The 27,124-nt window shown below is 39.7% G+C and overlaps 2 protein-coding genes across 16 annotated transcripts in view; one reads left to right on the top strand and one right to left on the bottom strand.

Moving 5' to 3' along the window:
* The window catches only part of HS3ST5 (heparan sulfate-glucosamine 3-sulfotransferase 5), a 142,387-nt gene extending 115,437 nt beyond the window's left edge, over positions 1-26,950 (top strand). For 6 of the 7 annotated variants that reach the window (XM_083608647.1, XM_083608650.1, XM_083608648.1 and 3 more), the window contains 2 exons: positions 22,238-22,376; positions 25,023-26,950. In XM_083608647.1, the coding sequence (XP_083464773.1) occupies positions 22,270-22,376; positions 25,023-25,953 (1,038 nt within the window). In that variant the 5' untranslated portion in view covers positions 22,238-22,269 and the 3' untranslated portion in view covers positions 25,954-26,950. Of the gene's footprint in view, positions 1-21,945; positions 22,100-22,237; positions 22,377-25,022 lie in introns of all 7 variants that reach the window. The other variant, XM_083608652.1, reaches the window with a different exon arrangement.
* LOC310760342 (uncharacterized protein) overlaps positions 1-27,124 on the bottom strand; it is a 140,977-nt gene that overhangs the window by 90,266 nt on the left and 23,587 nt on the right. For 3 of the 9 annotated variants that reach the window (XR_014546896.1, XR_014546897.1, XM_083608715.1), the window contains exons 2-4: positions 17,606-17,743; positions 1,478-1,559; positions 225-399 (exon numbers count right to left, since the gene is read on the bottom strand). The gene's annotated coding sequence lies outside the window, so the exon portion shown is untranslated. The remainder of the gene's footprint in view (positions 1-224; positions 400-1,477; positions 1,560-17,605; positions 17,744-27,124) is intronic. The other 6 variants (XM_083608712.1, XM_083608711.1, XM_083608714.1 and 3 more) reach the window with 4 other exon arrangements.

Genomic DNA, 27,124 nt, shown 5'->3' with positions numbered 1-27,124 from the left:
TGTTTTACTAACAACTACACTATGGATCAATTTGGCTGTTTATTTTAATGGGTGTATATGTTTAGATTCACAATTCTATATGTTGTTGTTCTATTCTAGAATTAGACACTGATTTCACAGCTACTGTGCGCTGAAAGGTGGGTTAGAAACCTTTTAAAGAAATATTTGCATTTTCCTGGTGTCCCAATCATAAGAATCTTTGGTTGGAAGTGGGGGGATCTTACCACGTGTGAGAGGGAGGCCAATGCACAAAGTTGCTCACTTCATCTCCTGCTACTATGCCCAGAAGTCACCACCCTGAATATACCGGTCAGTCTGTGCATCATCTGGAGATCTTTCACGTGACTTTCACAAGTTGTTCTGTGTTTACTATCAAGAGTGAAGTTTTCCTTTCATTCTCTGCACAAACACAAGTAAATAGTCAATAAGGTTTCAATACTGTGTTATTAGAACACAATTATTTCCCCCTTTGCTTGTGCAGACAAGCTCTGTCAAGCATTTTACTAGTGCATGACATATTTGAAAGGTTGAAATGAAAAGTTGAAATGAGAACATGCATATTATTCACTGCAATTTGGCTGTTCAATTCAGGAAAGTATGTGTCATGTCAGGAAGTACAGCAAAAAATAATGATAAGAAAGAAAGGTGGGCTGCATGTATGACACTGAGGGTTCTTGTTTTTAACCCTACATGTCTTCTCATCAACTCACCTAAGCAATCTAAATAATTTACCTCAAACAAAATGTCAATGACTTGAAGCCTTGAGACTCAAATTCAATATGAAGCGTGAAACCTTCAGTAATGTTTTACCAGAGTTTTACATCTATATTAGGAGTTTTGCTCAAGAGCTCTTAAGTAAAATATTCCTTTGTCACCAGGGTGGATTAATTAAGATGCTGCATTTAAAATGTAGCAGACTTTTAGTTGTCTTGTGCAAAAAATTCCATTAACACTTCTTGGCTATATCATAGTTTTAAATTGTGTGCTTTCAGGAGAGGAAACAGTGAGTCATTCAGTCCAGACACCTATTTATACCAATTTGTGCCCACAGACTCATGATTCAGAGGGGAAATTTTCTGCATTTTAGTCCCACTTTTCCTCCAAGTAAGTTTGGCATTACACGGCACCCCTATTTTATCTTCAGGACAACCGCGTGAGGTAGATCAAGCTGAAAGAGGTTGATTGGTATTAGGTCTAGTGAACTTCACAGCTGTGAAGCCAGGTCTAGCCAGGTTATTCATTTCAGTAGAAAATGCCAATCTCCACATGCAATACATAGTAAACAGAGAAAAATTCCCTTTGCTTTAATGAACAATGAAGATATTATGGGTGGAGAAACTCTCGGTGAGTATAAAAGCTCCTGCTGTAGCAGTGAAATAGGCTGTATGATGGCACACTGCACTGACAAAAATATCTAGGAAAGTAAAGAATAAGAACAACAAAAGTTGACTTCTTCAAAGGTAGGGACAAAGCAAACCTTTTAAGAGGAACATCACTGGCTTCAAAACGTGCACATTTTTTCCGTCCTGTGTGAGCTCCAAAATAGGCAGTTCTGTAAGCTTTCAGCATGGTTCATGTGGAAAAAGAGAGAAATCAGCTGTGGTGGGCACCTATTAACTAGTACTTGTCACATTTTCATAGATTTTGCTGAATCTCTAACTCCGTTTTGCAATTAAAAATAAAAGTCAAACAGTCTGCCTGATACATCATAGTAGCCAAAAGATCGTGGGTGATACTCCACATTGGCACTAGAAGCAGCATTTGACAACAATGTGCAAGTTTATAACATCAGTTGCAAAGCTGGCATCATTCTGTGAAACATCCTGTTTAGCATATAGATATATTAATATAGATCTATTTAAAATTTACAAGAGAGAGAGCAGGAGTCACAACTCTCCTGAAATTTATTTATGTTGCCAGTTTCCCTGTTCAAATTGCTGCACAGGCCTCAAATCACTCTGCTTTTCAGTCGCATGACTTGGCAACCAGGCATAGAATATTGTTTTAAAAGCTTGTTTTCCCTCTGCCAGGCTTATGCATAGCAGTAGCAGCGCCACTGCTGAATGGGGTTTAGATGTGGTGTAACATGGGGCTCTTTAACTTTCACCAACTTGCTTTACACCAGCTTATTCCCTAAAATGATAAAACTTGTATTTACCAAATCAAGATTCAACATTCCATGGACTGATCATCTGCATCATCTTCATGTCTTCTACTTCACCATCTTCTTCATAAGAGTCCAGATATAATGTAGAACATGAATATATCCTTGATCAAGTGCCAGGCTCATAACCACAACTCTTTCTTTTCTTTTCTTGCATATTAGCCACTGCCAGTTTAGTCTGAATGGTGCAGCAACTTAAAGAGAAACTGCAACGACTTCTGGCAACATTAACAACTGTATGGATTTCCAATTGGAACAAATCCTTAGGGAAGCATGTATCATTTAGCAATTTCCTTGGCATTAATCCACACTCTTTCCCGGAAGTCTTTTGGTACAGATATTTCTTCCTTCAAAATATAAGCAGTTCTTCATGATGCAGGAGAGTAAAAAATGATGCTAGACAGGCAAGGCCTGTCCTATCAAGACATGGAAACTTGATGGTTAATAGCTAATCCAGTCTGGCTTAATGTGAGGCTCTTTCTGTATCTGAACTAAAAAATATGCAGCAGTGTTGGCTTCGTAGAGTAAGAAGCGTGGAACAAGTGAGCTGATAGCTTTTCTTGGACCAATTAGCCTGAAGTTAGCTCAAGCCTCTGGATTCTTTTCATACATCAAATAATATTCATGTAAAAGAATATACTGTGAAGCTGTGACGCTCTGTTTAAAACTTGTGCTAAATAAGTCCTCTGACTGAGTTTTTAAAAGGTTTCATAGAACTTATTAGATCAGTATCTTGACTATGCAATGATCTGAATTTGTCAAAAGCTTTTCTTCTTCTGGATCTTGACAAGAGCTCCTCTTTGAAGCCCACTGGTCTAGCAGATCAACAAAGAAGAATCCACAATTCCAGTTCATGTTTATATATATTCCAACTCCATTATTGCTGTGTGAGATTGTTTCTTGCAAGCTGTGTGCTGGCATTTCCCCCATAGTGTCACACAGAGTGTGCCATTCTTTTCATAAAGCACCAAGCAATAGTGTGATAAGCAGGGTTGCCCCATAATATTTTACTGCCGGAGGTGAATCAGAAAATGCCACCCCCAGGAATTGTGGAGAGAGAGAGAGAGAGAGAGAGAGAGAGAGAGAGAGAGAGAGAGAGAGAGAAACACAGGGAAAAGTCACTCTTCTCCTTTGCCTCCTGCCTTCTCGGCAGCTCCACCAGCAATAAACAGGAGCAGCAGCAGCAGGCAAACCTCTCACCTGGCTCTTGGTGAGGACAACGCTACGGTCTGGCACAGTCCAGCCAGTGGCCAAGGGTGGCAGGAGGGGGGATAGCTGGTGACTGGGAGTGGCCTGGGGAGCTGCCAGGCTGGAGCCCTGCCCAGTTGGGTAACAGTGAGATCCTCATGGCGCTGCATCCACAGCTGAAGGAGCAACAGCAAAGGTGCATAAGGATGCCCCTCTTTTTCCTTTCCAGATCTGCCACCCTTCCCAGCTCTCCCTAGCCTGCTGTTTAAGGCAACTGCCTCAGTCAGGCTAATGGCAGGGCTGGCCCTGGTGATGAGACAGTGTTTAAATGTTTGGGACATGCAACCTTCATAGGGAATTTATTCATATGATCAGCAAGATCAGGCATTGTGACTGCAAAGGAAGTTTGGCTGGTAGATTTACAGTGAAATCCTGTACGTGTTTACTCAGAAATAAGATCCATTCATTTCAATGGTCACTTACCCGGTACCTGGATGGGCGGAGGTTGCGACCCAATGCTGAAGCTTGTGGGCATTGGTCCTTTCCCCTGGGTTCCTGCCAGACCCCATTTTGAATTCTGGCCAATCTGCGGCGGCTAGGGGGCGGGCAGGGAGTGGACTGTGCATCAGCAGTCTTCACCAGTCCACTCCCTCGCCATTTAAGTGGGCCAGCGCCGCCCAAAGCTTTAGCACTTGCAAAAGATTCACTATTAAGTACAGCAATTGCTGTATGAACATCCCTATTGCATGCAGACCAACATATGTGGAAAGTCTGGGTGCCCTAATTCCACATGGAGCCAGTAAGTGCATTCACACCGACTGTTTCCCAGGTTGTAGCATGTGCCACAACAATTCTGTGGACAGCTTGTTGTGCATTCTCTCTTTGCCTACAAGCTATGGTATGAATTCTCACCACACATAGTAAAACCCCTGGGTGGTATTAATCTAAATTTTACTCAGAATAGACCCATAGAAGTCAATGAACATGACCAACCTAGGCCCATTAACTTCAGTGTGTCTACTCTGTGCAAAACATAGTTGAATACCACCCCTTAGGTGACAATCATTAATCATTCCATCAGCAAAAGCATTTCAGCTTGCCAGCTGGAATGAATCCCCCCCAATTCTGGGGGTTCTTGCAATCCTCCTGAACCAATTTGAGGGGATGCAGAGAGGGCAAGCCCCATTGCACTAGTGGAAATCCTTCCATGGGCTTTCACTAGCTGGACTCATTAGCTGAATTGCCCATTACTATTATACTATGTGATGTTTCACTGCTTTAAACCTATCCCACACTTTCATTTGAGGAGAGTAGCTTTGCAGCATCACATTTAACACGTGAATCCTCCTCCACTCTTTTCAGACTAACCATGTTCAGTTTTCAGAGTGAAAATTTCCATGCGTACCTCCACATCCAAGAGATGCATTGCCTGGGAAGACTTTTATTGAATCTGTTGTGATCAAAACAAATGATCTGCTATCTACTACCTTTACATTTACTGACTTTTTACATTCAATACTAATTTTATTACAAAAGTACTCAGTTGTGAAATATGCAGTCTCTTTAAGTGCTTTTCACTGTACAATTTATATTATGCAAATGTGTTAAACATTTCAGTTAGCATTACTATTATAGCTTGACATTTGTTTTGCCTTTGAATAATGTTAGTACTTTATCTGGAACTTCAGAGACACTTACATTGTTTGCAGCCTTTAAGCTACACAATCCAAAGTAGTTTTACATATTATGATCAAACCCATTATAAGCTGGAGAATGACCTGGCGCTTGACTTCTCACTTGGCTTTTTCACTGTAGGAAAAGGCAAACGTTGAACTCCTTGACACTTGCAACTGATTAACAGATGTGGGGTAGATATAAATGGCATTTCAATTGATGAATATCCAGCTAATCTACTACTGTGATCTGTATTATTGATCGATAGATTGGAAATATTTATGCTCTGCCTTTCAACAAATCATTTTCAAGGTAGCTTACGACATAGTGAAGCTATTCAGAAATCTACATGGTGCTCTTGTTGCTCTGAATGGAGGCAGAAACCAATGTTTCCTTCCCCTCCTTCTTCACTCCTGGGGCAGCTAGTAGTTAAGAGTAGAGTCCTTTCCCTGAATCTCCTCCTCCTATGGCTGATGGCTGGAGATGAACTAGTCTTCTCATTGCTGTATTATTTGTGGGAGAGAGGGATGGAATGCAACCTGCCCTGAGCCTAGCCAAAGGCAAAGACCAGAATGTATTTCCTTTAATTTCTATATAATGTGTGCCACAAACCTCACAATCCAATGCATGTTTATTCAGAAGGTATAATGTAGCCTTGTTAACAGATTTAGGTTAACAGCCAGATTTAGGGCAGTGCAGGAAATATTTGAAAAATGAATATCTTTTTTTCTCTCAGAATGATGAATGAAATATTTTAAAGGAATTTTTTAAACTAGTATTCTTGCATTAAATTCACATTGCTACAAATTCCTTAGATGCAATATGCAAAAGTATAGTGATCATAGTCTTGCTTCTGTGTTTGGTTATTAAACAAACAACACTTAAGTCTTGATGGTGGAAAAGTACTTTAAAATCTTTCAGACTTTAGGTAATAGGTCCAAGAGTGCAATCTCAGAGTCTTTCAAGCATGTTGTATAAGCTCTGTAGTGTAAGCTTTGAAACAAACTCTAGCTCCTGTTGCTTCTCGCTTGACTCAGATTATTCCATCTTCTGCAATCAAGTGAAATGAACAACAAGTGCTATTGTTGAATGGTTTTTTTTCCCCTTTTCATGTAAACAATCAATTTTCTGAAGTCCATGAAGCTCAAGTGAAGGTTCAGAATCTGAAACTAATGATCTTTCAGACACTAGCTGCAATTACAAAAATAATTGAGCAGAGCAATCCGAAAAGCAGGGAGCCATGGAATAGTGAATAATCTTAGTTTGAAGGGTAGATAGAGAGACAGATAGTATTGGATGTCTTTTTTGTTTCAGCAGTTTTTGAAACCACTCGTTTCAGTGGGAGGAATTAGCTAAGTGTGCTTCAGGCTGGTATTGTTTATGGCCCATTCCTGAAACCTCTCAGAAGAATGGAGAGACTTTGGATCCAGCAAATCGTAGGCTGCCTGACCTATCCCAGAACACTTCATTTTGGAGCCTACCACTGACAAAAACACTGCGAACAGCCCTTTCCTCTGCCATACATAAAGAGAAACAGGTGCTTCAGATGCCTTTTCTCTTTGCCCAGGCTCTCCTTGACCCTGTTTGGAGCCTGCTTTATGTGTTTGAATTCACAGGATTCCTGTTTCATTTGTTTTTCTATGCTTTTAGATGCTTCTATGGTGAAGCTTTAAGATGCTTCTATGCTGAAGCTTTATCGGTTTTAAGTTGTATTTTTGGTTTAATGATACTATTTGTTGTACTATATGCTGCTTACAGATTTTTAAATATTAAGCAGCTTATAAATGCTTTTAAATAAATACATGTATAGAATTGCACTATAGGCACTGCAATGACTGCTTTAAGCACCTTTTCCTAAGGGCCAATTCACAAAACTATGGTGGTAAACCCATGAAAATCCTGCAGAACACACAATGAAGCTTTTTGTATGCTACTGAAAATATTAATTTCTAAAATTTTGTTAAGGCATACAGAAAAAGCTTTGAACTTCACAGGGTAGGACCTGCATACAACCAGCTAACTGCAGACACAGAGTCAACATTTCTAAGTTGTTTTACAGTGCTACCCATATGTTTAGCAGTGGTGAGAACCTTCCCAAAGTACAAAGTCAATTGATTTTAAGTGGCTTTGGCCAAGTAAATACCATGTGATTAATGAAACAGTTTGAGTTCTTCTGAACATTCACAGAACAAATGGCAAAGCCAAACTTCCTTCCTAAGAATCAGTTATGTGTTAATGGTGGATAACCTGCCTGTATCCCCATGGAAAAAAACAAGCCACTCAAGTAAAATCAGTCTTCTTTTACATAGAACAAACTAGTTGAGCAGTGTTAAAAGCTGGGTATTGATTTGTGCCCAGACTGAAAGTCATGCGCTGATGTAAATGAAAATGTGTCAAGAGTCAATATTGATTTTTTTTTTAAGCTAGGTTGTCCCCTGGGAAATACTGCCAGACATACTACTATGCTTGTCAGTGAGTGAAATAAGACCCTTTTCCACAAGGCTACACATGTCCAAGCATCAAATTTCCTCTTTTTACTGAAGTAAAGTGGACACAGTGCTTAGCATCAACAGCTCGTACTGTGAGAAAAGAGTTTGGTGAAAAGGAAAGGGGATAATAAAATTCTGAAGGGAATAAAGGGCTATTGAAAAATCTGGAGACACCCTATAAATACATGTGAAAAGTACAATTTTGTTTTATGGTGAGAATTAGCACCTAAAAGCTACCAGAGAACTTTATGAAGTTTTCAGGCACAAGAAAAATGTGGACTACAGTGCTAAATACCTGATACCTGTTGGATAGTTGATCTTAATAACACCTGAAAAATATCTAGAGAATGGTGTGAAGAGACACGGCACAGTGCTACTGCTAAAGCTTAGGAGGTTTTGCCATTTAAGCTACAGCAGTGAGAAGTCTCTTGGGTAGATGTGGAATATGTGAACAAATCCTGAGTTCCCCATAGGAACTCATGATACAATTCTTTAACATCTACTCAGAAGTAAGTCCTGTGAAATTCGGTGGTGTTTACTACCAGATGTAGGTGGATATAGGATTATGGCCTGAATCACGTTGATAAATAACAACAAAGATTCAATGTGAACTCTTTTTAGATGAGTAACAGACAGCTAACAATGCACTTCTATATGTATAGTCTCTGAAATCAGTCGCATTAGCACATGGTTGTGCAACATGTGCCAAGCATGTACAAGAGCTTATCCTTCTTCCAACAACATTTCCCCATAGCCCTCAATAACGGCCTGTGCAATTTCCAAGTAAAGACTTGGAGATGTTGATAATACTTACTTTCGCTCTTCTATTCAAGAATAAATACATTGAAAATGTATTATTGCATGAATTAAAGTATCTACACTGTACAGTAAAAAAAAGTCAGATTGCTTTTTCCTTAAATAATATTTGATATTGCTGGTTTGATGTACTTTCTACTCGGAAAAGCTCTTGCATCAGGGAGAAGGTGGCTCCAACAAGAAAAATGAATTCTAAAATTCTTACCAGTCAATGGTTTAAAAAGGTGCACATCTCAGATGTACCAACCTATCCAGAGGTGGGTTTAGGATAGCACAACCAGTTGGGCCGCACTGAGCACCAGTACTATAGAGGGCACAGGAGCGATGATCTAGAATGGAGCACGAGAGGCAGGGGGCGCCAAATTTTAGTGTCACGCAGGGAGCCATTAAAATCTGTGAGCCCAAAGCCTGCCACTGATTTATCCCTGCCACTCTGCCTTCTTTGAAATCAGCAAGGTGGGAAAGAGTACTTTGGTCGAGGCACTACAACAAAAGGAGAAATAAGACGATCAAATAGCACTGAGAATTGGTACAGATAGAACTGGTATAAATAGTTACAACACTGACTTGCCTCTTCTTCAGCTGATATGTGCTATGTAGCCTGGGGGATAACATGGTCTATTATTGGACATGAGGTTGAAGACTGCATCGCTCTAATGGGGCAATTAACTCTAACACTCAGCAACTCTTGATCTGCAGAATTTTGTTTTAAGATTACAATGATGAGGTGAAGATTAACACTTCTGGGTGTTGCGGGACTGATGAGACATGACTTATTAATCCTCCAAGAAAAGCTTAATTGGACGCTAGAGTAACCTTGCTTCATTGTTACACACCACCAATCCCTGGGAGATTGAAGTAGTTGGGGGTATATGATAGCAAACGTTTTTGTAATTAGGCACACGAAGACTAATAATTCTCCTCTTTAGGAAAAGCATATGTCATTCTCTTCGGTTATCACCCAGAGTTTTGAATTAAATGGAAGCCAATCCTAAAAGCCATTAGGCCCTGTCAAGATCTATAAAACAGGAAGGCTCTTTGTGAGAACCAGCCCCCTTTGTTCTCAAGAGAATTCCTTCCAAGTGCTGGCCAACCAATAGCGAGGTCTATTCTAGTTAGCTAATTAACAGTCCAATTTGCTTTTAGTGTGTTGCTCGTTCTTTCATCAGGCTCTCTTGCATTTAGCCATAAAAAGGCTTTTGCAACAGAGCTGAAAACGTTTCCAAAATAGTATATTGAAAATATTTCTGCTGGGAAGAAAAGCTTCATGGGCAAGGAATCATGGGGAAATGAATTAAGTATTTGCTTTTGACATGAGAAATCTGGAACAATCTTCTGTTAAATTCACTAAGCGACCTTCTGCCAGTGCAGACATGTTCAGTGAATACTTGGAGGGAAGGAACAAGGATCTCACCATGTTCACTCCTAACTCTGTTAAGACTTTTGAATAAACATACACTTTGGGAATGGAGGCAGCAGACATGTTCCTGATTTCCCACAACCATTTCACATTCATTGAGGGTCTACCCACCATTCTTGTACAACTTCATGTGACATAAAATATGTGAAATGAACTATGTCACATGAAGTGATATTGGGGATTTCAAAAAATCAAAACCAAGCAAGCCCTTCCTGGTCTGATCTGGAGCAAAATAATGTGAGACAAAGTTTAACCTTTCTTCCCTGCCATGACCTAGGGGTGCAGGGATGGGATTATCCCCCATTCAACAAATACTGACAATAAAACAGCAACAATTCACCAATGGGAGTTGGTTTTCCTTTTGCAACTTACAGCTTTAGGGCGAAACTTTTCAGTATCATGCTGATAGTAATGTGCAGTAGGGCCTTCAGTGTTCTGAAGAGTTAGAATAATAACATTTTAGAGTTGAAAGGGACCTCAAGTGTCATCCAGTCCAAATCCTTCAATGTAGGAATCTCAACACGCAGTCCTCCATCCAGTTTGAAACCATACCATACCCTACATTTGCAAAACTAAACAGGTTCTGCTAGAGTTGTTAAGAGGATAAATACAATTGCGTGACCGGGCGGCGACTGCCCTGACCCCCAAATACAATTGTAATTATTTCTCAGTTGGAATAAGACTTTTCACTGTACAGAGTGTGTTTTTACAATTGCTTTCCTATTTATTCTCGAACATCACTGTGAGCTAAGACAGACTGAGAGGCTGTGATTTATTCAAGATCACCCAGTGGCATTAAAGCTAAGAAAGGTTTCAATCCGGGGTCATTTGTATCCCAACTCAGCATTCTGCTCACCATACTACCCTGACTCACAGTAAATTTGATCAACTATATGAAGCATTTTATACAATACAGAAATTGTTGGCAGTTTTCCTTAAAGTTGTTTTCAGCTACAGCATTGGGGAGACTTGTATTTATCCATGTCCTTTACTGCAAGGGAAATGAGAAATTATAATGATGGGATCATTAAAGATTTTAGAATAGTGAAGAGCTTGTGAAATAACTTAGCATGCTCATTAAGGACTTGGAGCAATCGTTTGAGAAGAAAAAGCCTTCCTACCATATTTATTTACTCTGCTATGCAAAGGATGTTTTGAGTCAATTGGGATAATCATTGTCAGAATTTTATGTGATTACAAAGCAAACTAATAAGCCATGCCTATAAAATTATGTCAATCATATCTAAATATCAACAGGAAAGCTACTTCCATATGTAGATGCAGTTTCCAAATGTAGATGTTCAGTGTGGTGCAAACAGCATGCATTATCTGTCACTGATTTTAGCACTGATGCTAGCTGATGATCCCAATTCACGATGAATTGCATTTAACAGGGCAGTTCTTTGCATGTCTTTTCAGAAGTCTTCCTTTAGTTCAAGTGAGTTACTCTTAGGTAAGGACAAATAGGGTTGTTGCCCAAATCCCACTGAAATCAATGGAACCATTTGCCACAACTCGTTTAAAACCATGGATTCTAGTGGGACTTAAGGCCAACAACTTTATCTGCATGGGGGATAGCGTCTTGCATGAAGCTTGACTACTTGTGGCATTAAAGTAAAAGAAAACTCACTTTTTTTAGTGGATAATGCTTATTTTTTAATGGCTAAATTTGTGAGTTTCAAATGTAGGGCACAGGAAACTGTAGGGAAGGCACACAGTGGACCAATAAACTTCCAGACTGTCACTATTTTCAAGTGGGATTTGATCACATACTGGCAAATTCAGCTTGCACAGTTATAGTTGATTGGAAGGCCTTGTGCAACAAACCTCCTTCCCTAAAAGATTCCCGAGTCCAGTGCCACTTGCTTTGATGCAACGTAGTCTAGCATCCCGGTAAACAAAATGGATGCTCATTAAATTGCCAGCATTGTCTAATCTCCCTGAAAACAGAGTAAAGATGAATACTCAATAAACAGGTAGTCTGGAAGTGACATTAGTTGTGAATGGTAGCTCCAAAGATTTGCTTGCACAAGGATGTCCTTAATTTTCACTGAACCCTTCTAACTGCAGTCCCCAGCATTACATCCCAAATCATTCCCGGGAATCCTATAAGAAGGCAACAGACTGCAGCATGAGGGTGGGAGGAAATTCCTGTCCTTCTAGCAGGTCTCCACACATGGCTCTATGGATCAAACCCATTCTGGGTTCCTCTTGTCACATCTTTGCTTAGCCATAACCAAGCAGGCACAGTTTGTAGAAAAGACAAGCCCCTACGATAGGACCCAACAGTTTAAAAATGACCTAGACTACTAAGTGCATTGGAAATGTAAGTTATGTTGACTTTGACTGTGCTATTCTGTAAGGTAGTTTGGGCGGTGGGGTATGGGGAGAGATAGAGAGAGAATGAATTACACTCTCACTGCGAATTTCAATCAGATCTGTCATCATACACTGAAAACAGCTATTCCGGTTGGGCTCAGTTCAGTGCATTCCTAGTCCCAGCTGAGGATTCAGTGCAATCAGTTGCAGTAGCTGGCAGGGAGAGGCAGTTGTGGTCAATTCTTCTTGGCAGTGAGACAGCAGTCTTATCCCCAAGGAGAGGAAGGAAATTGGAGTTGAATGATTTGGGGCTACCCAGGCTGATATGCAACCTATACACAGAAGAGCAATATGCAGGAGGAAGTCATCCAGTTATCTCAAATTCCTTTAACTTCACACTGACACAGGCAGCACGAAAGCAACAAGCATCTAGGAAACCTATAGGAATACATATTAAAGTAGCATATCATGTGCACACCAGAATTCAAATACTGAATAAGTCCACTTATCCATATTTTGGTCTAAAGCATGAGTGTGTAGTGACCTCTCTTTGCTGAAAGCTGGCTCAATTGCATTATCATCTGTTTGTTCAAAGGCTAAGCTTAACAGCTGTTCTCCTTACGTAATTTTTACATCCAACCCTGTACATAGAAAAGGAACAATGCCAATCTCACTGTGGCCAACCTTTTCGTAAGTGCTTTACTGCAACGTTAAAACTACGAGATGCACAGAAGTGCAAGCGATTTAACAATTAAGTTTATATATCAAATGCTGCTGGGCAAAACATTTTAGTCACTGGCATTCTCATAATGGTAAAAGCTCACTAATTCAGAATGCCTGCATTCAGATCCTTCTTGGTTTGTGCTGAAAGCATTAATGAATTAATTGGTCCCATTATTAGTTAAACATTGTACAGGTTTTAAAGTACACATTTTAACTAGATCTTAATTGGCACTCTGCTAAAAAGGACAGCTCCAGTCAGTAATGCAACAGGGCTGAAAATATGCATCTCCTGACTTAAACAATGAACTCAAGATTCCCCTGCCCCCGTTATGTAACTCAATTAAAGGTAGCTTAACCATGAAATATCATTTGTTTACAATAATTTAGTATTTCTTTAAATTCATTTAAAGCAAGAAAATGAAATGCTATGAACTGTAATTAGCAGGCTGTGCTATTTCTCAAGTTTTTATTATCTGATTATAGATAACAGATTGTGATCAAGAGGGATTAGACCCAGATTGTCTAGGCATGCACCTATATTATTCCGTGTAATTTCTTCTCAGGAGCTGTTAGCACAGAATTTCCACTACTACTTAAACTTTGCTGAGTTTACACATTTGGAGATTTGATGTGATGGCAGGGATTACTAAAAGAGAAACTGCTGCTGGTATATGTACAGTGAGTGATATCCAGTGCTAGTCATACACAGAGTAAGCCCACTGAAATCAATATACCTCAGTCAATGCTCTCCATTAATGTAAAATTAAGACAATGGGCAGGGCTGGATTAACCATTAAGCAAAATAAGCATGTGCTCAGGGCTTCAAAGGAAAGGGGGCTCCACAGAAATGTTCCGTCGCCGGGTTTTTAACATTAAAGGCCACAAATTGTTCAGCTGAGCATTAATTTTCGCAGTTGAAGTATATGAAAAACCCCAACAGAACAAGTATGCAACAAGGCAGGCTGGCCTGGATACCTTATCTCCCCTAAATATAGAAGGAGATGTGTTATGTAAGATTAGCTTTGAGGATCTGATCAAAGACTTTGCAATTACAAAATGTTGGATAAAATTTGTCAGTGGTACCTCAGGTTAAATACAGTGGTACCTTGGGTTCCGGAGGTCCATACTTAACCTGAAACTGTTCTTAACCTGAAGCACCACCTTAGCTAATTGTTAATTGCTTTTCACATTAGTCTCGAGGTGATTAACAAACATAGCAGCAGGGGATGTAAAAGACCTCTGCCTTAGAGCCTAAACAGCCACTGTCAATTAGAGCAGATAATACTTGATTATATGAACAAATAGCAGGAACTTTAGAAGCTGCCTTAAATACAGTGAGAGCTGTGATCTATATAGCTCAGAACTGTCTACAGTGATTGACAGCAACTTTCTAGGATTTCAGACAGGGGTCTTTTGCAGTCCTACCTAGAAGTGATGGGAACTGAACCTGAGAGCTTTTGCATGCAAAGCAGATGCTCTAGCACTGAGCTACATCCCTGCTCCTCCTCTGATTTGCTATAAGGCAGCTTCTTTCATTTTGCTTCATTGGATCCCAATGTCTGTTTTGAGCTAATTGGTCCAGGGTCAACCCACAGATCATGCTATTCATGGTCACTTCCAACATTTCCCACCCCAAACCATCTGTTTCTACTCTTGTTAATGACTTTAGATTGGGATGTGCCAGAGACAAGAAGAGGAACTAATGTCTCGCATCTGACATTTGTCGAGGAGTAAACAAATCACTTCAGTTGTCAGCTGCGAACTGGGTTGGATCTCTCTTGAAACAAATGCCAGCATCTTCATGTGCAAAATAAAAGGCTTTTTTGATCTCCAGAGGCCTTTTGGTAGCCAACACTTACTTCAGTGTCAGTGACCAGGCAGAGCAAAGGGCAGAAGGATGAGACAAGCGCAGCAAGGGACTAACAGGAGAGGAAGTCAACCAGAAAAAAACAGGATTTTCTCAGGCATATATTTTATTTATTGGGAGAGAACTGACTAGGTGATTCTTTCACATTTCTCAAGGTGAGGTAATTGAGAAGCAGGGCCATGCACAAACTGCTGAGACACTCCTAATGGAACTGCATTGGAATTACTTTCAAGGAGATTGTCTTAAACTGTTTGATAGGGGAAACTACTCTGGAATTGGTAGAACAGCATATAATTCACTGGGGCTCTAATGACAATTTTATGATGTGGTGTTGGGGGGAGCAAAAACCTTTTATCCCCTTCTTTAGAAGAAAAGGCAGTATTTCTTATATAAACATATACTTACATATTCCACTGAAATGGCAAGATTAAAAGAATAATTAGAATTCTGGGTCACAGTGGTATTCTGTTCACATCTCAGCCCTTAACAATCTGTTAAATGAGAGAGCTTAACAGAGGCAGGATTAACTGACTTTCTTTTAAGTTTGGTAATTGCAAATGCAAAATGAACATCATTCTGCCGACATGGTGCCAGAGGACAGCTCAAGCTGACGAAAGAGTGGTGAGCTATGATAAATAATGTATGCCCAATATCAAAAGCTGAATGAGATACAGAAATGGAGAACCCATTTCAAAATTTGGAATTTGCTCAAAGCATTTCCTGCAGTGATTCTCAAGAGGATGAGTACAGATCAGTAATAAGCTCTATAGCTGTGTATAATTTATAAACTTACACCCTTTTTATTCACAACAATTCTTATGTTATGCTTAAAGAAGGAAACAAAGAGAGAAAACAGTAAGAGCCACTTGATAAATCTGAATGAGATGGTTTTCTTTTCACTTCAACTTTTGCACTATAGGGTGTCAGTTCTGTCTAGAACCCCCATACATTCCAAATGTTAAACCCAACAAATGGACAGGAGAAAAGAACATTTCATTCTTATGTGACTGGTTTTTCTAGAGCTTTTTTTTTTTTTAAAAAAAGAAGAGCTATCCTGTATATTTTTAACAAGTGATATTTAAGCGATTCCTGTACACTTTAAAAGGATTGTCTACTGCTACATTTGCATAATTAGACTGTTCCATGATCATCCCATGACATCACAGCAGCTCAGGCTATGTTGGATGATGCAACAAACCATTTGATAAAATGAAGCCAGAGGGTTTTTTGCTAATAGATATTGCTAGGGAGCTGTCAACGGCTGTGGGGTGCACAACTAAGGTCTTACTGCTTCTTTCCGGTTCCTGTGATTTATTTGGCAAATTGGCAGAACCACTTTTTCTTGTGCTTCAATTTCACATCTTATACCTATCTAGTCAACCACCTAAGGCTATCCGTCTCCCTAGCGGTACCTATTTGAAGAGCCAACAGACTAAAACTGCCATCCAATAACATCACGGTTTGCAGCTCCAAGACAGAATACCAAGCATTTCAAATTATTCATAAGCATGAGGAATAGAGTCCTTGCAGTTGCTTGCTTGCTTGCTTGCTTGCTTGCAGTCCCTGCTGCTGACTGTGCTACTCACGAACCTGCCCCCTGGACTTTGTGACCCTCCAGCTCCTAAATGTGAACCTTTGGATCCCAACTGGCATCTTCTACCCTCTTATTGCCTGTCATCCTGTCATCCTGTAGAGGATCTTGACTTCCTCAGATAGCCACAGTATTAGCAGGCAGTTATTTATGGAATAGTTTTAAGGACATAAACATATTTTGAACAGTACAAAACTTCTTAGTTCATTTAAAATAGATGCTGTGGAGAGAGAAAATTGCACAATCAAATACCAGTTTCTGAAAAGGGAATGTAAGAGGCCCAACGACTTGCCGAAGAGCCAGACCACGAAAGCAGGTGGGAAGTGGGAAGGCAACATTAGTTGATGAAGAATGGTCCAGGAAATTTTCAGCACAGCAATAGAGGTTTGTGGGGTGGACCAGGCAAAGCAACATTGCTGACCTGCCTTCCAAACCTCAAACATTGCTGTCAGTTCCTTAGGAGAGTGGTGAGGTGCTGGGAGTTCAGCACAGTACAGCTGTGGTGGCAGGAGTGTCTGACTGGCTCTGCTGCCATGCTCCTTTCGCTCTCAGGAACAGACAGTGATGCTCAGTGTTCAGAATGCAGATGAGCGATGTCCTCCCTCCCTGTGCCAACCTAGCAATACTAGTCTTTATTGCTCTACTCTGTTAATTCTCTTATTTCATGAGAACATTCCTTCTGAAAATAAGAGCTTAGATTTCTGCTACTAAACATCCCATATGCTTGAAATTCTTATACAGATGGCAAGTCCTCTTGTTTGGTCCCTTCTAGGACCATGCAATGTGACCATTTGTGTGCTGACAAAGTAATATCAGGAGAATCCACATAGCTATTGCTGCAGTTGTAATGTAGCATTAAAACACATTTCCAGCATGAATGATTTTGGTGTTAGCTTCCTCCTCAGTGAATTCAACATATATTAACATTTCCAAGTCTTACTGAATTCCGCACGTCTGTTTCTTTAAAATACTACCAAGAATAGCGAGACTGAAACGGCTCCCAGATTTTAATTAATCTGAAACAATCACGCTACCTGATTGTATGAGGCATATCCCTGCCAAGGAAAGAAAAAGGCATTGGGAGGAGGGGGGAGGTGGTATAGAAGGCACAAATGTTGCTGTGTCAACTTTGGCATTCAACTTGGCCAAAATGCTACGCTGATCCTACTGTATCTGCAACAACCACTCATTACCAAATGAGATGCAGTTACAAAAATGAGAAAGGGTAAAGGAGATGTATTTTAATCAAGCTATACTACTCAGACTGCAAAAGAAGAAAATATAGTGTTAACCATGCATACAGGTGACTCACATATTTTGTGCATCTCTCCAGGCTTCTGAATGGACTACTCACCTGCCTATCTGTAGTGAAGAAGTCCTTCCTATAGGCAACAAGGCAGGGAAGCTTTACACGCACACAAACGCACGCACACAACTGCAAAAGTGATTCTTTTCAGTGGTGTCAGTTTAGCCCTGTAGTTTCCTGGGGTGCCTGTGAAATATTTATTGAGGATATAAAGTCCATTGGTGTTTCACTAGATACTTGATACCCATCTTGTATAATTTAAGGTACAGGAACTTATGCAATTTCTTATTTCAGGTGGTGTGGTTTTTTTTAGAAAAATACCATCTGGGACTGATAAATTATTATTTCACAGTTCATAATGCCTTTCCTCATTGTCTTGTTCTTACACAGCAGTTTGCAACATTTTTCAAATTTATCACCCTAATAAGAAAAGAGGAGCTCAGGTGTAGAAAATTTTCCAACCCCCTTGAAGATTGCAGCAGATTACTCATACAGCTTCTCAGATGGCTACCTTGGCCAGACATTCCCCGCTTCATACTTTAATAGCCCCTCTAATTTGTTATGCTTCTTGCTTCTAATACACAGTGCATTCCTTGAATACTGACCAAGCTACTAAGAGTTAGGCAAACTCTTTGATACAAGGCAAATGATTGTACAGTGGTACCTCAGGTTACATACGCTTCAGGTTACAGACTCAGCTAACCCAGAAATAGTGCTTCAGGTTAAGAACTTTGCTTCAGGATGAGAACAGAAGTCATGCTCTGGTGGTGCGGCAGCAGCAGGAGGCCCCATTAGCTAAAGGGGTGCTTCAGGTTAAGAACACTTTCAGGTTAAGAACGGACCTCTGGAACGAATTAAGTACTTAACCCGAGGTACCACTGTATATATATCACACATTTTTCTATAAAAGAAACCACCCACAGAATCAAGGTATTATGTACATGCAAAACATGTCAAGCAAGGCATAGGGCCTTTCTTGAGTCAAAAATGATTTAAGCCTTTTATTTATAGACAACCTCCCTGTCAGCTGGTTCTCAGGATGTTTGTTTTAAAATGTGGCACAATACAATATGACAAAAGAGCATAAAACAAACTTAAACTGTTATAGCAGTTTAAGACTTAAACACAGACTGAAAGATACATTTATTATTTTATATCTAACATACCAGAATGTATTGGGGGTTTTTTGCATTAACTCCCATTTTAAAAATACATAAGCATCTTTCACTCACTAGAATAGTTGGTAAGGACCAACATGCAAAATAAAAATAAGAGACAAATTCAGTTACGCCAGTAATTAGCTATTAGGGAGCAGGTGTTCAGAGTCTATGAATCTTCCTTTTGTCTTCTTGTCAATTATTTACAGTAATTGTTATTGTTAAATCAAGTTCTCAGAGTTGGTTCATATATTATAGCAAAACTATGTTTGCTGCAGGAAAAAAAACACCTTTCCCATCATTGGAGCTCCACACAGGTGTCATAATTTGAGTTATGGGTTTGCATGTTAAGCAGTTACCTAATGGAATATTTCCATGCCAGTGTCTGCAGAACTAATAATAAAATATTCTATGGGAAGTCCTCTATACGATAAGCTGCATGAACCATGGGATAACAGTTTCCAGCAACAACCATGGCACTTCCATAAGCTGGATTTCAGACTTTGTCCAAGTAAACTTACTTAAGTCAGGGGGTGGGGGGATGCCATCCAAACTTTTCCAAGTTAAAGATGATAATGCAAACAATTTCAGAAAACTGAAATTTGATTTCTTCTTATATCTGAGACAGGCACACTTAAAAGGATAATGCCTTATGGTGTCAAATTGCACCATAAAAGAGGTTAGAATTTTAAGGAATTGTAAAAGAGCATCAGCCTTTTAAAGAAATTCTTACTGCATTCCTAACCAGGCCTCCACAAATTCTTTGGATCCATTACTACAATCCATGCATATGTGAACATTTATAATGTGAATTCACAAGGACTGTTTGACAAAGAATTAAAAAACATATTGGAATGACTTCAGTGAAACCTTAAAGACAATTGAGTTGCAGTTCATTTTTAAGCAGCTTGTTTTAGTGTTCTGTGTAAATCATTAAATTTGCTGCTAACAAGATGATGATTGTATCATTATGTGCAATTAAAACATTGGGGGAAGCTCAGAGAAAGATTGCTTATATATCTGACTCTCCTGTTACCTGAAAGACACTAAAGACTATGGGTTGAAGCCAGTGAATCAAACTCAGAGCAGACCAATTTAAATCTATGGTCATTACTTAGATTCACTTATTTCAGTGAGTCTCCTCTGAGTAAGGCTTAGTTGGATATAACCTTGAAATTTCAGAGACAATAAATTGTCTTTTCATGTATTTTTTGCTGTCATCTACGGCTGCCTGTGTTCATGACAAAGTCTGCAGACATTAATGAGCATTGAAGTCCTCATATTTATACATGAAAAGAGACACTTAAACAAGCTTATTTTCAACATAAAGAAGAACTGGATTTCAAGTTTGTTACAGCACCATCTTGTGCATGCCTACTCTGCAGTAAGTCCTGTTAAGTTCAGCTAAATTTCTATAGGACTGTAGTCTTGAGAACTCAAATCAGAACCATCTCCTCCAAAACTGTAACTTTTGTGTTGATGTTCATATCAGTAGTATTAGATCAAAAGCTATAAAACTGTAAATATTCACTACCCTTAATACCATTGTAACAACCATTTTTAAAATTAAAGAATTTAATTAAAATCATTGGGATTATAGAGGTACACACATTTCAAGCTGTCATGTGTGGTTGTAATATTCTCAGTGCAAATCATAATTTTTGGCAATAGTATATCTTCACTACTAAAAATCTCAAAGGAAAAAAATTCACCTATTTTAGCAAAAAAACATGCAAGAGATTTTTAAAAAAGACTGTAGGAAGAGAAATAAAAAAGAGAGTATCATCTTGTGGCTAATGCTCAAACTAGAATTCTTGAGAACCAAGTTCAAATCCTAGCTTTGTCTAAGGCGTATAGTACAGCTTTGTGAAAATCCCTTAAAATCCTTGTCTACTTAGTTGTTCAGGGGAAATGTGCCACTTTTTCTCCATGCATCTTTCAAGACAGGGCCTTAGATTTTATTGCAAAACAAAAGCAAACCCCACAGTGTTTTTGACCAAAATAAAGCTTGGGGTGTGATCTGTCTCTTTAGATTAAAATATTCAAAACCATAGTTGCCTAGAGTTCACACGTTCATTAGAAGCAAGAATTCAGCACTGCAAGTAACCCTGAATAACTGAAATAATACCCACTTAGGTTCTTCTAGAGGTTTGGTGGCCCGTGCTGAAAGAATTTTCCATAGAACTATTTAGGCAATAGACTGCACACAGTAGAAGAACAATATGATCTCTGCCTGTCCTATGCACTAGTCATGTCTATCTCACTTCTGTTCCCACCATACTTGTCTGCTTGTTTGTAATGTTTACAAAAGATCTTTGCATATACTGTAGGCCTAAACCACACACTTATATCCTACATGCATTCCTGGTCAACTAACTGGTCAAAACACACCTATGAGGGAGCCCAGAAGTAATATAGGTATATGTGGCAGGAGGCATGGGTACAATCTCACTCTCTTGCCAGATGTAGTCTTTACTCAAAGATTAGATCATCTGAAGAGCCAGCTATTTGACAGACTTTTCCGTTCCATTCCATGTCCCTTTTCTAAAACCAGCTCATGTTTTTCTGAGTTTGCAGTCTTACCTGTTCGGTTTTTCCATCTAGCAAAGGAGCAAACTAGATGTTATGATGGGAGAGCCATTGTTTACATTTGGGTCACTGCTGAATTTAGCATTTAACCATGGGGTTGGGTGGGATAAAAAGTGCAGGATAAGTGGAGTCCTAAACCATTCTCTCTCCCTGCTCCCCATGCTTCCCCACCCCACAAACTCCCTCCTGTTTCTTCTAGCCTTCTCAGAGAATATCCACTGGGGTTTTGAAATGGGAAATCTTAACTGAACGTATAAGAGGCTCAGTACAAGTGGTTTCAGGGAAACAGGTGGTTCAGCAGCTTCACCTGCCAATTCGTGCTCTGCTACAAATCACACCGTATCATATTAGTTCGGCACAACCCACATATTCACGCAAACTATGCCATTGTAACATCTGATTTATCCCCAAAGAAAAGACACCCAGAGGCAGGGAAACAGGAGCATGAGAGTGTGTAGCCAGGCTCCTTCATTTATATCTGACTTTTCTCCCAAGGAAGCGACTGTTGTAAACCTTGCTTACACCTTCATGCCCGTTCCTCTCCCTTTGGACATATGGATGTCAGAAAACGGCTAGTGAATGAGTGTGCAAAAAGAATGTTTTCCATCCTTTTCAGACTTGTCTGTATCCAACATTATTCAGGTGAAACTGACATGCTTACATGGCACCCACCTCTATCTCCATTCTGCTGAGTGTTCAAGGACTCAAGACCCAAGAACCCCCTGAATTTGGTAGCGCTGGAATTTAGAAGCACTGCCCAAACCGTCACTACATAAAGACGTTGTCTGCTTTTCTTGTGAGTGAGAGGGGGAGCGGGAGAAAGATGCAAGTGTGGGTTAATCACTTGTAGGAATTGATTGACTGCCTGTTAATAAACATTAGCCTGTATATTGCCACTTGCTCATGAGTGGTTTATGTATTCTGCTCCCTGCAGACTGAAGAAGTCCTGAAGATTGATGGAGGGCCATGCTATTCAAACAGCAGGCGTTGCTGAGACAGAAGCTCCTTGTGCTAGGCAGCCTTGCTATTGGAAGTCTCCTATATCTAGTTGCCAGAGTTGGGAGCTTGGATAGGTAAGTCATTAAATTAGCACATGTGGGTGACATTCATAATCCTAAATAGCTTTAGCTGAGGTTTCCCCACACAACTCCCTCTTAGACTTTGGAAAAAATTGAATAGGTTTCCAGCTCTTTGTCTTACTACTAAGATCTAGAAATACAACCTGCTGCAGTATTGATTTTCATTGTTATTTCCTTTCTTTTTAAGGGTGGAGGAGGGTGTGGGTAAACTTAAAAGTTTCAGCTTGCCTAAGCCAATGCATCCTGCCTTTCCATTTGTATTCCATGCGCATTGGCAGTTGTTTTCAGAAGGAAACTAAAGCAGCAAACAGTAAAAATGTCATTACAGCGGTTCATTTTTGTCTGTGTGTGCATCTGCGGATTGACCTCGAGTCTTGACAAACAGTTATGATGTATTTATGCATCTTCCTTTCTGAAATTTATGAGTGGGCAATTAATGTGCTACTGTGGTAGTTAAAATTATGCATGAGCCTGCAGAGTTAGCTTGTCAAGCCTGGAATCCTATCGCACTTGAAAGATTGCTGCAGGGATGAGGGATTTTCACTATGTTAATTAGCTGTGTGTGTGTGTTGAAGCTGGATACACTGGGTGAAGAGGATCTGCCTGAGAATGATTTCCTGAAGCAACAGGACAGATGTACAAAACTGAGCTTGTGAGAACAAATGCAGACCTAAATACTGCCAAAAAGATCCACCTACTGATAAAGCCTATGCATCATTTCGCCCAGAAAGTGACAAATTTTCCATATTCTGCCACTTGTCACAATTTAGTTCTCCAGTTTCTTATTTGAAAATGAAGTCCTGCATATACTGAAAAAGGAAGGATCATCTATGCCTAGGCTGGCATTATCCCACCATCCACCAGCAAAACTCCATACCTTAACGATATGCATAATGGCCATGGCCAATTATGCAGTTTCATGTATGGGATGAAAATTCCTTCTTGACTCCTGCAGAAATTTGTCCTGTGCCCTGAGGCATGAAATTTAATTAACCTTATCACCAATCTAAGCTTGCACAGCTACAAATGTTATTAATGGTCATAAAATTATCCAGACACAGTACTTGACTCCTTGAACTCGTGCAGCAGTGAATGCTACAGGATCCATATATAATTATTGCTAATGGCATGAAGGGTTTATTCCAATATCTCCTGTTTTTACCAAGCTGTGAGGGGCTTTTATTCACTAGTGAATCCTGTTCTGTTGCTGCAGAAGTCTGAGTGTCTCAATAGGCTCCTTGATCTGCAGTCACATCATTCTTAGTGTAGGAAAACTAACACCTTGGGATTAACTTATGGTTGCTGCTTTTCTTTCCCCACCTCCTGGAGCTATTAAAAGTGATTGCTGCTGTGGTGTCAGAACCTGGGAGGAGACAACAGTCAGCTAAGCTGGAGGAAGGAGTTATACTTAGAGAGTCAGAGCAAAAGGACACACAAATATATGCCAAAGCCAGTTGCTGCTCAGGCAAAGCCTTAGCCCAAACAGGAAGTCTTTTATAGCTCTTCCTGTCTAGGAGGTATAGAAGCTGATACTACTGCTCATTGCTCAAGGAGCTGCTCTAAATCACAGTCCTGTGGCTCACCACATGGTTCAACTGCCTTCAGACATGCAATGATCACTCTGCATCCGTTTTATGTACAGGCTGCAGTTGTGTGATAAAAATACTGCCCACTTACACCAAAGTTTCCATTCACATATTTCATGCAAGGAATGGCTATCCTATCTGAAAGGGTTGCTCTAGATACCTCTTTTGGTTCACAAGGACACAAGCAGTTGCTCAAAATTCTTTAGCATTGATTTCCTTAGAAGTTCATTTCAAAAAACCATTTCCTTTTTGGAGGGGAGAGGGGTTGTTCTAAGAACGAAAATTCCAGTAGGAGCATTTTAATTCCAGGCAATAGGCAGAGGTGGGGAAGAAAATCAGCAACACTGCCTTGTTCAATCAAAAGTGGCTTCCATTTATGTAGCAAGGTACTTGGATTCCAGTGTAGGCTTAAAACTGTGCATGTGGGTGTACACAACAAGCATACGGTTTAATGTGTAACATGAAGGCTTAAGCTCCTGATTGAGGATGTTACCAGATTACAGCTTAATACTGCAAACAGGCCATTCAGATGCCAAGACTGACAACAAGGATTTTCAACATATCATATTTTCCACAGAAGTTGAATCCAAATTAAAGGAGAGAGAAAATATGGGCTAGCCTTTTGATGGCATTGAAGTTTTGGGGACACTGTAAAAAGCTTGCATGCATTGATCCCACAATACGCAACCATTTGGAAACATCCATACATATAAGCAGTGGCAACTACATGCTTCATTGGAAACACAGTGTGTATCTGTGTGACGCTTCCTGGAGTGGATGAAGCAATGGCATGGTGAACTGTTTTGTGTGTTATCTGTTCTACTGCCATCTAGTTTACTGTCAATTCAACTCTTACCATGATAATAACTGTCTACATCCAGGCAAGTTAATAGGGCTGTTGCAAATCATCCCAGTTGCATAAATGATGTCTCTTGTTACCTTTATGTTGAAATCCAGTATCCACTCACCTTACAGAAAGCACCATTAACTTCTGAGCAGTTGTGTAAGATTTCACTGTTAATAACTCCTATTTTGCCTCTTTTTTGAATTGCAGACTGCAGCCCATATGCCCTATTGATGGTCGATTTGGACTCCATGGCCAAGATGAAATTCCACTCCGAGCTCTACAGTTTAAGCGTGGGTTGCTACATGAGTTCCGGAAGGGCAATGCCAGCAAGGAGCAAATTCGACTTCACAGTTTGGTCCAACAGATTCCCAAGGCCATAATAATTGGGGTGAGGAAGGGTGGAACTCGGGCGCTGCTGGAAATGCTGAACCTCCACCCAGCAGTGGTCAAAGCTTCTCAAGAAATCCACTTCTTTGATAATGATGAGAACTACGCCAAGGGCATCGAGTGGTACAGGAAAAAAATGCCATTTTCTTATCCTCATCAGATAACCATTGAGAAAAGTCCAGCATACTTTATCACAGAGGAGGTACCTGAAAGGATTTATAAGATGAACTCCTCCATCAAATTGCTGATCATTGTCAGGGAACCCACAACAAGAGCTATTTCTGATTATACTCAGGTGCTGGAGGGAAAAGAAAGGAAAAACAAAACCTACTACAAATTTGAAAAGCTGGCCATTGATCCTAATACCTGTGAGGTGAACACTAAATACAAGGCAGTAAGAACGAGCATCTACACAAAACATTTGGAGAGGTGGTTAAAATACTTTCCCATAGAGCAGTTTCATATTGTCGATGGCGATCGTCTCATTACAGAACCACTGCCAGAACTCCAGCTGGTAGAGAAGTTCTTAAATCTTCCTCCAAGGATAAGTCAATATAATTTATATTTCAATGTCACCAGAGGGTTTTATTGCTTGCGGTTTAACATTGTCTTTAACAAGTGCCTGGCGGGAAGCAAAGGACGTATCCATCCGGAGGTGGACTCCTCTGTCATTACCAAATTGCGCAAGTTCTTTCACCCTTTTAATCAGAAATTTTACCAGATCACAGGGAGGACATTTAACTGGCCCTAAAGTAAATTTCATACAACACTGTGTGTTGCACCTGGAGATATGCCACCGTGTCTCTATTAGAGTAAAAAATATGCACTTTTCGTATACACAGCTATCAAAGTAACCCTTTTTCATGCATACTTGTATATATGCAGTGTGTGACCAAATATAAGGTGGGATCAATTTTTCTACAGAGCAGTGAATAACATAAAATTTACTCTCTGCATAATTGCATCGTTTTATGCTATACAATTAAATGAGAAGGTGTCATTTAAAGGAATTAACTCAGCTACTCAGTTCAAAGGGTCAGTACTCTATTTGCTCCGTAAAATTTAATACCAAACATATCTAGAGAGAAGGCAGAATATTATGGTAGAATTCATTGCAAGAATTGCATTGAAAGGTCTAATATGGGCTATTATGGATACATATTGCTAAAAGAATATTGACCCTTTAAAGGTGTAAATCTATGCTTCAGGCTTATATTGGTTTAACAGTCACTCTTTCAAAGTAACTATGCTTCTTTGACCTGGGGCAGGGGATCTGCAATACAGAATTCTCACCTGACTACTATTTCCAGGATTTTTTATTGGGGTGGGGGGGACCGTACTAATTAAACTGGCAAAAAACCAATACAAGTTTGCAGTGTAAATATATCCCTTGTAATGCTGAGTTCTACTGGAACTCTTTTCCTATTGTTTGAAAAGAAATTCTCTCATGCAATCAACATTGTTTCAAATTTCCTGTGGTGAGTTTGCACTATTGTTTTTATTGTATGGATCATCTTGGCACTTGTAGCATGTCAATCATGTGTCGAAAAGGAAGTCTATTTCCCCCCTTCTATACTTGTACGTTGACAAAGAGAAACCTGCTGTACATAATGTATATTGTTTGTAAATACTGGTTTCACACTAAGTAATTCTATTTTGTAAACTGAATATGGCTATTTAATTTATTGTGAAAATTAAATTTATTGTGGTATTTAAAATGGAATGGATTAAAATTGCTATATGTGCAACTGGCTTTCTCCTTTTCTTTGATGAATGTCACATTATTTCAAACACTATATTTTTCAAAGGAGGCAATTCACATGTTCAGTTGAGAGTTAAGCACTAAACAAGTTTTTATGCACACATACACACCGAATCGGCTCTTAGAAAACTAGGCAATCTATTATTATTAATATTTATTT

This window comes from Podarcis filfolensis (genome assembly GCF_964270895.1).
Source record: "Podarcis filfolensis genome assembly, chromosome: 3".
In the NCBI taxonomy this organism is placed as follows: Eukaryota; Metazoa; Chordata; class Lepidosauria; order Squamata; family Lacertidae; genus Podarcis; species Podarcis filfolensis.
This window is presented reverse-complemented; position numbering and strand designations above follow the sequence as displayed.